The sequence below is a fragment of the Poeciliopsis prolifica genome, unplaced genomic scaffold (genome assembly GCF_027474105.1).
Source record: "Poeciliopsis prolifica strain line A6 unplaced genomic scaffold, Auburn_PproV2 SCAFFOLD008, whole genome shotgun sequence".
NCBI classification, from domain to species: domain Eukaryota; kingdom Metazoa; phylum Chordata; class Actinopteri; order Cyprinodontiformes; family Poeciliidae; genus Poeciliopsis; species Poeciliopsis prolifica.
In genome coordinates this window covers 16,496,537-16,510,489 of record NW_026562383.1, presented here as the reverse complement: position 1 = coordinate 16,510,489, position 13,953 = coordinate 16,496,537, and the positions used below count along the sequence as shown (strand labels likewise).

The following is a 13,953-nucleotide window of genomic DNA, read 5'->3' as shown; positions in this document are numbered from 1 at the left end:
TCACATTCCAGACATGCCCCTATTAACACAGAGAATAACCTTGAACAGGAGCCTGCTTGATGTGAACGCTTTAGACTCGAGTGAGAGAGTTCAAAATTAGGTACTCATAAATTACTCCAAAATTAACTGAAAGCTGGGGAGATGACAGAGAGTGACACAAAAAGAGAATGACAAGGACTTTATAGCTCACAGAAGAAATGAGATGCATTGTTAATAATGTTTATCATGTTGACTGAAATTTCATAGTCTCATTTCAACTCATTTTTGCTTTGATATCCTAGTAGTTATCAATTTTCTAGGAGTTATTTTGGACAATATCTCTGACGCAATTCTTACAAGTTATACATTTATCATTTTTATTGCTGTCATTCCATATGGATGTCACATGTCTAGGTTTACGGGTTGTTTCCTCCCTGTGTTTCTTAGATAAGATCATTTATCATTGTTTGAATGCAGGTTCCTCATCCTTAATGTGGTCATTTATGCTGGGAATGTTTCAGCAAAGAAGGTTTCATTTCACATAATGTCGATGTCATGTTTGAAAGCCTTAAAGTTTTCAAAAATGCACAACAGTGCATAAACATCTTGAAATATAAAAGTAATGCAAAGTGGGTTTCTTACTAGTTTTTGCATGCAAAGAAAGTAAGAAACCTATATTCAGGATCCTCTTCAAGTTTTCAACTTGAAGAGTAAATTGCTTCATCCAGGTTAGATCACAATCTTCCTCAAGTGGGAGAATACAAGTATGTCGTGTGGATGTCTTGTTTACCAGTGATGGTGGGACAGAGTGAGAGATAGATTGAAAGATTGAGACATTGTTTGCAGTAAAGTGGGCTCCATTCTGGTGAAGAAAGAGCTGAAAAGTGAAGTTGTTCATTTACTAGTTATATAGAACACCACTAAAGGACCAAAAGCTTCAGAGAACGGATAAGGATCTTTGAGTACAGATGTCCCTTCCCAAATGATGTTACACTTTCTTTCATTTGGACCAAAAACTACTTCACTTTTATTATAACTTAGCTCGAAACAATAAACATGCAGAGCCTATGAACTTGTTTCACCTTTTGTCTTGTTATAACCACAAACCACAAATGGATGTTGTGTTTGATGCACATTTTTATTTTTAAAGGTAATTAAAAATAAATAAAAGAAATCTTTCACTTCACAAAATCTGAAAAAGTTCAGGAGTTGTGAAAACTTGAACACAATTGCAGACTTCAAAAGATTAATTTTATCTTAGAAAATATAAAACCCTCTTATGTGCATGTCACAAAAACAAAACATAATGTTATAGAAAATATTTAGCTCAATTTCTACAACATGGTTATTACTCTATAAGCCTGGCAATGTGGGAGTCTGAAGTGATGTAGAGATACTACATGTGAAACTGCTGTCTAGCCTTATCACCTTGTCCTGGGTAATAAAGGGTTCATAAATTTGACACACCTAAAAGTCAAATGAAAAACAAACACATAAACCGAAGATAATTAACTAATTATGCTCTCTCTTTGTGATTAAAAAATCCATTAGGATGTGTAAATCCATTGTTTCCAGTCAACAGGATTGTTTACAAGCTCTTTATAAAATACAGGGATGTGATAATGCTTCTAAATCCCCAAGCTTTGTTGTCACATTGTGTTTGTCATGTTACACTGATTGTGGCTGTTTTTAGCCAAGCTGCTCAGTTGGAATAAACTCAGAATGAGGGCAAAATGCACAAAATGAAGGCACTTCCATAAAAGGTACGGTGACAAGCAGTCTCTTTGAAATGATTCGGGTTGCTTTACAGTCGGGTTGACAAACCTCAACAGCAAGAATAAGCTGCTTAAATCAGATGTATCGAGAAGCTGTGGACCGTGCCCAAACAAAGATTCAGATTCTGAAAACAACTTGCCATTTTGATTTGCTCATCTTATTAAAAGGGCTTGTTTTATTGGATTTGGGAGAAGGTCATGGCAGAAGCCCTCATAAAGAGCACTCGGACACCAATCAGTGGGGAGAATGAAACATGGGAAAATGACATAACTAAATGTCAGATGGTGCAAATATGCTGAGCTTATTCACTTTTGCTGTACACATCAGAACAGATGAGGAAAAAAATATATTGGTAGAATATAATAAAGCTAGAAAAAATATATTCTTTGTGGATAATATGTCCTTCCACTAGAGTTAAATGTTTATCATTCAGGTGAATACCATGTAGGCTTCTATTGACCTTCAAATTTCTGTGCCAAAAATTAAAAACTAGTGGCACTGATTTAATGATTATCTCTGACAAAACACAGATTATTACCCTTCCACAACTTTACTTACTGTATGACACCACATCAGGTTAGGTTACTTTTTCTGCACGTCTTCAACTGTTTGAGAAAAACTATAACAGACTCCTGTAACCTTTTGCCTTTTTATCTCTCTGAGCTTTTGTTCCCTTGCTATAAATTCTTGACAGTAGGTGGAGTCACGTTCACTCAAACACCTCTAGAGATGTCCTCTCTGCCTAACCACCACCCCCACCACCTCCACCACCACCCACCACACACACCTACCGAACCTCTTGGGAAAGAGTGATGAGGAGAGAGAGTGGGGAGGGAGAGAAGGAGAAAAACCGAGAGGAGAAAAAACAAATCAGAGAGCCGTAAGCTCCTTGAAATGAGCTTGTTGAGGTGTGAGGAAAACGGAGCGAAAGGGAGAGAAAAGATTAGTACAACAAAGACTCTGGGAAGGGAAGGGCTGGAGAAATTCTCCCGCTCTGCTTTTTGTAGCGAGAAGTGGAGAGAGTCTGACAGTTTCTCCTCCAGCGCTCAGCAGCAACCAGAGTCAGAGGGCTGCATTTTTCCTCTCTCATCTCCATGAGTGGAGTTACATTAACGAAGTGAAACAGCACAACGCAACTGACAAGAGGCGCTGAAACAAGGTTACAGAGAGTTGGGGGTGGGGGGGAGAGGCGACCTGAGGGTGCTAAAGTGATGGAGGCGAACTCTAAAAAGCATCGATTTAGGAAGGGTCGTAGTGCCACCTTCAGCATTGATGGCTTCAACATCACCATCGGTAAGAAGAAGCATGCAAGGCATGAGGAAACTGTTTACAGGCTATGTCAGTGTGCAGAAGTGCGTGTGCGTGCATGTGTGAGTGTGTGCATAAGGATCAAAATACATGTGCGTCTGGTATCCTGTGCATCTGGGACCAACTAAACGTGTTCAAAGAAAGATCCCATTTGTGTGTCTCTGAGAAACTGAAACATTAGTTCATCTGGCTGAAGTTAGTGCTCGCTTCTGTAATGCATCTACACCATGGAAACAAGGGGACTTAGGACTAACGCTGACGTCACCAGGAATTCATTGTATCGTCTTGACAACCACAGTTCGTGAACTTGTGTGCTACTTAGATTTTACTTTTTAATTTTTGCTCTCTCGCACGAGTAAGTGACGAAACCCTTTGTAAATAGAACAACTTGAAGATTTTTCAAGCTGTCGACAGCAGATGATTTGTGTCCTTAGCAGATTGAATTTAGTTTTGCAACTTTTTCTGTGTTTAAGGAACCATTGTTTTCACAACACATGTGCAAAATGTGAAGCTAGACAAAACATGCTGGCCAGTCATGAGGCAGTTTTGTTTGGTAATAATAAGAAAAAAGGTGCGTTCACATTTTGGCTCACCTTTGTTGACAAAAGAAACAGCATTTTAAAGCCACCAGTCATATTCTTTATTGCTCACTGTTGCAAGCTATCTGGACATTAACTTTCAAGTATAAGTAAATCAGATAAGGCTAAAAATTGTCCCTGCACTTTTGCCACACCCGTATCATTGTTGCCATGGGGGAGTTTGACTCCAGTAGATGTAAATACTGGGTGAAACTTGAAAGGCAACATGGGATGGTTTCAATATGATAGCAGCTAGAAATGTAAATTATGTTATTACGATAGTAGATTGATGCATAAATTCTACATTTATATCATCTGCCAATTTTTAGTGTGTTGAATTAACTTAGATTTAGATAAAAACTAAATTAAACAAACCAAAAGAATTTAGTATTTGTGTGGCTGAATTTGTGGTGTGGGATGTGGATGTTTTATGGAAGCATCAGGATGTGAGTGTTGCATGGTTTATATCAAAAGCAAACCTGAAAAAGTCATAACTGCTGGATCAGCGTATTATTTGAGGACCAATCAGGTTTAAGAATGCTGGGAACATTGAGCCCTGGTGATTACAAACAGGACCAGTCCCACTTCACCTCAGAGGCAGCATGTCAGATTTCAACGCAGACAAACAGAGAATTATTATTATGTCTTTAAAGAAAGTTGTCTCTTAAGTTATCAGATTTGTTTTATTCTTTATGTGTAATGGATATGGTAAGGACACAAACTGAGTTAGTGTTCGTAATAGGTCATTTCATTCATTTAATTTAGTTTTCTTGTAGTTGCACTCTTGTATCTTTTGTATCTCAGTTTATGTATAATTGAACTGGTGAGAACACAAACACTTTCTTTAGCATTGAAAGGAAAGATGTACTTTACACTCAGTGTTTGTTTAGATTGCCTCCACTGTTTTTCTTTTACACAATAGTCTCCTGTCATCTTTTGGCAATACAAAAGATGAGTTACACAACAGCGAGTGTAAAATTGTAAATGTCCTGGATATGTTGAAAATCTGTCACTTCTAACACCTTTACTTAGATTACACTATATTTCTCCACTTCTTCATGTTGTTCTGCTGAGTATTTCTCAGACACATGGGATTCGAATTAACTAGAAAATCACCTTTGCGATAAAACCTTATAAGAACTGTGGGCCACAGGTTGCTGAGATCAGTTTTCCTGGAAACAGTAGATAGCAATCTGTAATCTCAGGCAAACAGCACAAATCTTCATGATAAGCTTTTCCAGACAGGACTAAAAAAAGTTACATGCTCTGCAAATCGGAGAATATAGGCATTGAAAGCTGCTCTAAATAATTTCATAATTGCACAGACAACACATTATATTTTCCTCCTACATGATTGCATCCTCTTAAATGTAAAAAACATCTCAGTAACACGTGTTCAGTATCATGACGGTCCTCTCCGACGAGCATGGCCGTTGTCATGGTAAACCACAAGTGTCACAATCAATTGCTGACTGGTCTTAGGTTTCAGCCTGCACAGCATCACCTCCCATGATGCGTGACTCCCAACCGCTGCTGCCTCTTTGCCTGTCTTGACTTGTTGTGTTTTCTCCTCTATTAAACTCTGAACCTGAACTGTAGCCGGCAGCGTCTGTGTGGATTCCACATGAGGTGTTTTGTCATGTTTTAAGCTTATTAGTGTAGCTGATGTTACAAGACTCATATGGAGAGATGCAATTTTAGCTTTTTAGCTGCTCTCTTGGAGTGCCTAGCACAAAAGGCCCTTTTGCAGTTTATAAAAAAATCACCTCTCTTTTTGGTTTCCTCTTTGCTCTGTTTAGTTTGTATCCCAAAGAATAATTTGTGAATAGTATTTTATGTGTGCCAAATTTAAGCACTGCATTGTTCTGCTTAAACCCTGGGCTGTAATTACCAACAAGCCATTTTGTCTTTCTTTCTCAAAAGCTGATGTAAGAGCAGCAGACAAATAACATGTGATTCATTGTCACTTTCTTGATAAATGTTGGCCCAGCATGAGTTCTTCCAGCAGAGAAATGTATTCTTGCACAACAAAGTAATGATTGTTCTTTTCATCTGATTTTCAATACCCCTGTATAAAAGTTCAGCAAAAATGACTGTGGAGATGCTTTTCGAGTATGATAAACAATAAATACTAAGTAAAGACAAAGTGACTCCTTTGTAGGTGAAATGTAAATTGTTTTTATATGAACATTTGAAATCAGCGTGATTAGCAGCGATAGAACCTTAATCCTGGTTCTGATTGGCTGTTTTTGACTGGGAGCAGTGCATTTCTGCTAACTGCAATAGGAGCACAGGGAGGAGGTGGAGGAGCTCACATTTTCACCATCTCGTACAGTGCTCTCATGATATAGTGACAGTTTTGACAAACATGTAAAAATATATTTTTTGTAAAAGTTACATGCTGCAGCTTCTGTCCAATTCTTAAGTTATTATAATCACTTTACAGTTTTGCCGTAATCTAAAAAGTAAACCGTTATTGAAAGAAAGCCACAATAAATCCCATTCAAAATTTATCACAATCATTGATTAAATGTTTCCTGGTCAGATGGGACCAAATCAAAATATTAAGCTTATATTAAAAAAGTTTTGCATTGGACAAACATTTGCATGTCACCTTGAAAACATATTCCTTCTGGAGACAAATGGTGGTGGCAGTATAATCCTATGGGCATGCTTTTGATGGATCGAGCCAAGTACAGAGCAGTAGAGAAAGAAAACTTGCTTGAAGACAGCTGTCTGTTAAGAGTAAAACAATTCTCATCGTACAACCCAAACTGCAATGATGATGAGATCCAAATCAACACCTGTTTTCAATTGAAAATGTGGCACCTTTAGCTTATGCATGGATATTTTATAGTCTTTGGAAGGGAGCACTCTGTTCCATTGCATTGTACAGACATGCATTTACAGCCTAAAATTTGGAATTGAATAGACAAATTTAACAAACATAAATTAAGAATAATTTAAGCATAATTTCTCTACACACCCACTTCAATTACAAGTTTGCTGTTCCTGCTTCCTCTTTGCTTTTGCAGACGTTTATCCCTGATACTTTGTAGCTTGAATATGAGTTGTGAGATTTTTAATACGTCTTTATGACCTTCAATAGAACAACCAGCTCTAAAACTCCATCAAGAAAGACATTTGAAAGTGCGGTTCTGCCTGTTTTCCACAGAGACAGAATAATTGCTCATTAAAAATCACGCATAGTTCAGGTCTTCTGCACAATCACGATTATATTCAAGGAATGTTCTAGTTTATCCACCCAAGTTAGATAATCTTTTTAGTGGAAACTTATTGCTTTATTGTCTGTGTTTGGTGAGGAAAGAATAACAAAAAAGAAAGCTAAAAGCAGAAGGACACAGAGTCAGAGATCAGTGAGCACAGTGTTGAAGTTAGACACCATACACACACTTACTTCTGTTTCCATGGTGAGAACATAATCCTGTTTTTATCTACTTTTTTCCTCATGACATTGAAAACATTTTTCCTCGCTTGACGCTACTTGTCTCACTGTGTTTTCTGATCAATAGTTTCCAAGCTTTCTTTTTGTTTTCTCTATAGATTCAATAGTAGAACCCACAGCAATGTAATTACATGTATGACAATGGAACATTTAGAAATGTTGACAAATTTACACAGTTAGAGCTGCACAATTTTTGGCAGATATATTTTCAGAAAATTTTTGCACAAAAAGCATACAAAGATAAAGTATTTAACGCTTTGCTGATTTCTTTTTGCTTTACATCATATTACATATTTCAGATCATAAAAACAGGGATCACAATAAGATAATCTAGTTAAATTCAAAAAGATTGCTTTATATTTGAAAGTAAAAATGCTGTTCAATCCGCTCCAGTGTTGGAAAAGTAATAAGCCAATAACTGGCTCTCCTATCCTTCGAGGGAACTGCTTCCACCAAGCATTATAACTGATAATGAGTCTTTCATAACACTGAAGATAAATTTTGGCCCTCTCTTTATCCAGTCATAATTTCAACATTCTGCTTCATGTCTTTTAGTTTTCTATTCTGATTCAAAAACAGCATCAATAGCTGCTTGTCTGGCTGTTTAAGCAATCTGTTCTAGCAATGGTATGACTTTTGTTGCATTCCTAAAATTCAGGATTCGTTTCTCTACATAATCCTGGGGCAAAAAGTGCTTCTAACGGCGAGACATTTTTGGATGGCTGCTCTCTTATGTCTGCCTACACTCATCTCACTCACATACATTTCTTGCTACAAATATCTTTATAGCAAATGTGCTTGCGACATATTTTTATGTCCCCAATAAGCAACCACATGTTGTTCTGGAATATTCCTTTTAGTTAGCCAGTTTTGTTTTTTTATGGTGGGGAAATTAAAAGTTGAATTTTTGTTTGTTTATTTTTGTTGTGTTCTAAGGTCATGCGTTGAAAACCAATGTTGTGATATTTTTGGTTCAAACTTCTATTTTAGTTTTTCTGAATAAAATAAGTTACAAGTTCCTAAAAGATTAAAGCAAAATGGAAGAGACAGTGAGAAAGTCAAGATGCCAATCTTAAACGATGAAAATCCCTAAAACACAAGTATTTAAAGGGGTGTGCTTTCTTTTTACCCTTTCTGTATGTCAAATAATTTTGTTGAAAGATTATTACAAAAGATAATGTGGGTCGACTCTAGATCACACTGTGCACATTTCTACACAAAATCATCTCACTGAGTGCCTACCAACCATTACTCTAGTAATTACATCTATCTGAGTACATGCATTAACCCTCTAAAATCAACCATGTGGCCTTTCAACAGGGGTCTTCACAAATCTAATTCATGTTATGTAACTCCAGTGGGTACATTCATCTATAACACTGTAAGAAACAAAGTGTGAGATTGATGATTTGACCCTTTAGACTTTCAAGTGCAACTCATCCTGTGCAAAAACGTTGAGCTTCTCCCACATTCACTTCTGAGCCCAATTCTTCATAAAATGAATCAAATTCAGCATCTTATTTCTCCTCATGAGCTGTGCAAATTGTTTCATCCAAGTAAGACACTTTTCTGTGGTGGAAGCAATGACCTAAGTTGTTGTGAGACATGCATTGCTCATTCAAGGACAATGAGTTCTAGCTGATGTGTTTGAAACACTTTTTTGGTGTTTCTGTTTGAATCTCTTACATAATTTTCGTTATGGAAAAAATGAAACTCTGCAACAAAATACAACATTTGGTTGTTGAGATAACAAATTAATTACAGTTACAGTTATTACAATTTGTGCCATAAAGTAAGGGTGAAACAGATACCATTCTATAATGGTGCATTGTCCAGAATATCTTTCAACGTGACGCTGGTATCTACATGGTGTTTGCAATTGGATGTTATTGCTTTTCAATGATCCATACTGTGTACAGCCGTAAGAAAGACAGCTAACTTAATAAAGCATGGCCCTAAAACTCTGAGGTTATGTAACCAGACAAGCTTCTCCCACAAGAATTTGAACAATTAACCACAACAGGCAATTTTGATTAGAGGCTCTCACTTTGGAAGCTTAGGTGCATTGCGAGTTGAATTCAGTTAAGTCATGTGAAATGAAAAAGTATGCAATTACCATTTCAATGAAGCAAAAATATGAGTAAAACACCGTCACTGATTGACCCATACTGTAGTTCACTTATTCATAAGACTTAGAATATGAATAAATGAAATAAGTAGATGTTTTCTGTTTTTCTTTTTTTTTACATTCCTATAGTATATTTTGTTATCTGCAATCTGAATATCTTATTGGATGGCAGCTTTAGAAAGATTAAGTTGGAAAAACTTCTGAAACTGGAGACAGATTCAGGTTGATTTTCACAAAGGTAAGCTATAAATAGCCATACGCAACATTAAAAAACACAACTGCACCATCAGAGCTTTGTTCTGATTGCCATCATTGTGAAACACAGTTGAATAGATAAATGAAGCTTAATTGAAAATGTTAATGTTTTGATAAATTGTGTTTTTATGACAGAAGTACACTGTGTTGTCAAAAGTATTGGGTCCTTTTGCCACTACATATATAAGAGACATCCAGTTCTTAATCAACTGGGTTTTGAATGATGGTGGCACATTCTTTGCAGCTAAATCAGCTTCAATTTTTAGCTTTTTACAATGTTATAGGGTTGTTTTTGTGGGAATTTGTGAAATATGTTTTTTTTTTTTTTTTACAATATATGCTACTTCAATTTGATCTTTAGTTCAGTTTAGTTTTTTTCATTTATTTCTCTGATAAATATCACATTTGCAATATTATACATAAAAAATCTTTAAGGAGACCATTACCCAAAATGTAACACACTGCAATATTGCTACCTGTTGAATCCCTATTTTCTGTATTTGTTTAAATGAATACCTGCTGCTAAATATGAAACGATATTTCATGCATGTGAATACTTCTCGTTAATAAAAAAAAAAGATTTAGAAGACAGCTGAGCTCCATTCAGTCTCATAAATATAATTAGCTGGTGGAGAATTAAAAGTGATTCCCTCTTGATCTTCTCTTAATATCACAGAAAAACGTCCTTAATAAAAAAGAGGTTTGGGAACTATTTGTTAAAATGAGCTTAGAAGATGTGTATAGACAATTCCTCACTATAGCACTAATGAAGCTCCCACATGCTACATCTATGATGGATGATGACATTCCTCGTTGCCTTTGGGGAAATTTTGTACTAGGATTGTTTGGTATTTCTTACTATCAGCATCTAATGACTTTTATTGTTAATCTGTGATATTGCATCTTAGTATTTGGACTGGATTATTTTTATTTAATCTTAGCAACTTCTCATTTATCTTTCAGAAAAATGTGGTATACTTAGAAATTGAGCAGACTTGATGTATAGCAACACTCTTATTTGAGTTATTGTTTACTTCTGTACATATGTAACTGCTGAGAATACAATTAGATCTGGTCTCTCTCTACATTCAACTTCAACGTTGCTCTGTGTCCCATTTGTGGCAGTTTTTTTGTACAGCAGTGCACAATTTATAATACCTTAGTATATCATCAATAAAAAAAGTATTTATTCCAGGTAATTCGATGCAAAAAGTGAATTACATAACACACAGAACAGTCCACTCTGTTGTGTGTCCCTCCTGTGTCCAGGTAAGACTTATTCAACAAGGTGTTGTTAGCACTTTGCAGATCATCCTGTGGTGCCATGTGATCTTAAGTCTCACAACCAGGCAACCTGGATTGATGTTGACTCACCAATATTATGCACAATCCTCTTTAGGAGGTGTTCATAAACTCGTAGCCACCATAAAGTGAAAGACAATGGAGGACTGCGGAACAAGTAGGACATATCGATGTGATTGAACAGAAAAAAGACATAGCACAGAGAGCAGAGACACTGTATGATTGAGCAGATAGTCTGTTCATCTAATCTTGGAAATATGTCAGGACAATCTGATGCAAATGGTGAAGAGGATGGAGCACAAAAGCTTTACATTAATTTAAAACTTTGAGACAGAACTCTGCCAGATAGAAGGGGATTCACCCACATATATTGTACACATAAAACTTAGATAAATGCAGTGATTTGTAATCCACCTTCATGATTTGAAAAGGAACATGCCCGTGATCTTGATAAACAGTGACATGAACAGACAGAATAGTCCCCAAGAAAAGATTAGTGTTTATGTGTTTATTAATTTAATTAAGGCCTTGGAAAGGTTAATGAGTCATTGGTGGACATCTGCCTTCCCGATGATTATTTAGAGTAAAACCTGGACATGGTCACTTTGAATAAACCACTGTCTTTTAATTGTTTGTGTGCATATGCATGTGTGTGTGTAAAAAATACTGTTCAAGACCAGTGAGACTTTGTTCATTGGTTTTGATAGTTTCTTTCATGCAAAAAAATAAAAAAAAACATTGGAAAATGGTGATGTTTATAAAATGACCAAATTGAGAAAAATTGTAATATTATTGTGTATTTTGTTTATTTTGGTAATTCAGTATATAGATAGGGATTTTGTTTTTAAGCCCTTTTTCATTAAGTATAATGTGTATTTTATTTCAAAAATATGAATTTATTGAAAATACCATTTTTTTTTTTTTTGTCAAACCTACTCTTATTCTGAGAAACGAGTTCTATCAAACTGTATATTCCAGTTATCTCAGTAAACAGTAAACACATAGGTTTTATTTTTAATAAGAAAAAAACATTTATCCAATTACCAAGGATAAATGCTATTGGGTTTAATGACCTATGTGACATAACTTGAATTTATTATGCTTGATAAAGCTTTCAATTCATGATGCTTTGGTTTCTTTTACTCAAATAATTATTTTCAATTTCAGAAACATTTTTAAGTATAATTTTCAGCTCACTGAAAATACTTAAGTCTGACAAAGCAACAAAACTCAGACAGTAAAAAAAAGTTATTTATTTCATCTCAACACATTGAAAGTAATATTAAGAATCTGTGGTTTTATGTTTTATGCATGTATTCAGTATTGATTTTACAATTTTTTGCTTTTTTTTCAGTGGCAAATGAAGATGGAGAAAGCTCCAGCAGACCCCCAGCCAGTTTTGCACGTAAGTTTAATATGGACTGTATTAGTTTCACTTCAGTTTTAGTCAGTTTCCTGAAATAATTCATTTTGAATCAATTCACCATTCAAATAAAACCATTAAAGGGTCATTTTACCCACCACTAATGAGATATTAATGGTGCAGATTTATGGCCACCTCATTAACAGTTAGATTAGAGGTCATTAAACATGGGTTTTAAAATCTTTTTTTGCTGGCAAGACAAATTTCATATATTACCGGATACATTTACAGTCTCTGAATGACACATGCAGTTTTAGGTTTGTGATCTGACAAAAGTTGGTACAGCCTTTTTTGTGCCACTACTGGTGGGAATTGGTCCTGAAATTGTGAAACAAAAAAACTAGCAAAGGTCTTAGAAATGTAAGAACACAACTGAAATACGTAAGTAAAAGGTAACCTCATCCCTTATTGGTGCCAGCCTGAACTGTCATTATGAAAGTAACATCTGATGGTGGCTGAGAGCTAAGCACTCTCTAGCAATCTTAGAAACCTTATTTTAAAAAAAAGAAAAAGAAAGATTGATTTCATCACTTCCCATCCATATCTGTAACCCCTGACTGTTCAAGTGACAACCTTCAAAACTATCATTTTGAGTAGGAGATATTTTAATTTCACCTTAAATCAGTTTTACCTGCAATATTTCTCACAGAGGAGTTATGCATCTTCAGTACATTATTACAGTAATACTTCTCCGTGCTATCTACAATAAAAAGCACCCTTCTTAGGAGCTTTTTAGTTTGTATCAGCTTAGCAGTCATGCAACTCAACCAGGATTACTTGAATTGTTACCAACAGAAATATATTTTCTGAAAAATAAACTGTGTTTAATATTTATTCAGCTGTTCCATCTACTGTGCGGGTGAGTTCATTTCAAAGGTGTACAGTCACTGACAACATTCATCCACATGAGGGCAGCATTGGAAAGGAATTGAATTATTCTGTTTCATTTGTATGCGACTCTGAAAGTTGCATCCTTCCAGGGAGTACACCACATTTTTAATATTATTAATTTACCAGCTGGTATTGGGATGCCAGCTGGTAAACAAACATAAGCGTCATTTGTGTTGCTCTTTATGCAGCTCTCTCTCTCTCTTCTGCAGGCTCTAAATCCCAGAGTGCTTTGTGGAATGCCATCACGGCGGGAATGGGGATCAAAGGCAAAGAGCAGAAGGTCCCCCTGAATGACCCGCGGAGTCCCGAGGAGATTCTGGCCGACGACCTTCCAGCAGCAGACGAACCAGATGCCACAGAGAAAACTGCCATCAGGTTTGCTGCTGTCAACCCGTAGCATACTGAGAGATTCTTATGTGTGAATTATCTTAGAGGATTCAATGAGACTTCAACAGATATATCCAGTCTATTATAGACTAGTCGACAAATAACTTTTTCAGCAGTACTTCAATGAATGGAGAGAAGGCAGTGTCTAAAATTCATCAACATCCTGCAGTTTAAATGTTTATTTTTTGATTAGTGAAAGCTTAAACATTGTGTTTGACATTTAGCACTCTTGACTCAGTCTCACATATGCTGGTAATTGTTATGTATGGCTGGTGACCTCAGGGGACTCAGCCATGATTGATTTCACTTGGGTAACAGGGACATGAAACCAGCATTAGCATAATCACGTTGTCTTTTAAGACGTTACTCCAATTAACCTTGATTGCTAAGGAGTGTATTACAAAAGCAACAAGTAGATAAAATAGAACCTTTTTCCATAGGATACTGAAGCACACCTTAT

At 35.9% G+C, this 13,953-nt stretch overlaps 1 protein-coding gene across 3 annotated transcripts in view; it reads left to right on the top strand.

The window, feature by feature from the left end:
- Positions 1–2,580: 2,580 nt before the first annotated feature.
- pde1cb (phosphodiesterase 1C, calmodulin-dependent b) overlaps positions 2,581–13,953 on the top strand; it is a 78,917-nt gene continuing 67,544 nt past the window's right edge. For all 3 annotated transcript variants that reach the window (XM_055033083.1, XM_055033082.1, XM_055033081.1), the window contains exons 1-3: positions 2,581–3,048; positions 12,147–12,197; positions 13,316–13,481. In XM_055033083.1, coding sequence (XP_054889058.1) covers positions 2,967–3,048; positions 12,147–12,197; positions 13,316–13,481 — 299 coding nt within the window. In that variant the 5' untranslated portion in view covers positions 2,581–2,966. The remainder of the gene's footprint in view (positions 3,049–12,146; positions 12,198–13,315; positions 13,482–13,953) is intronic.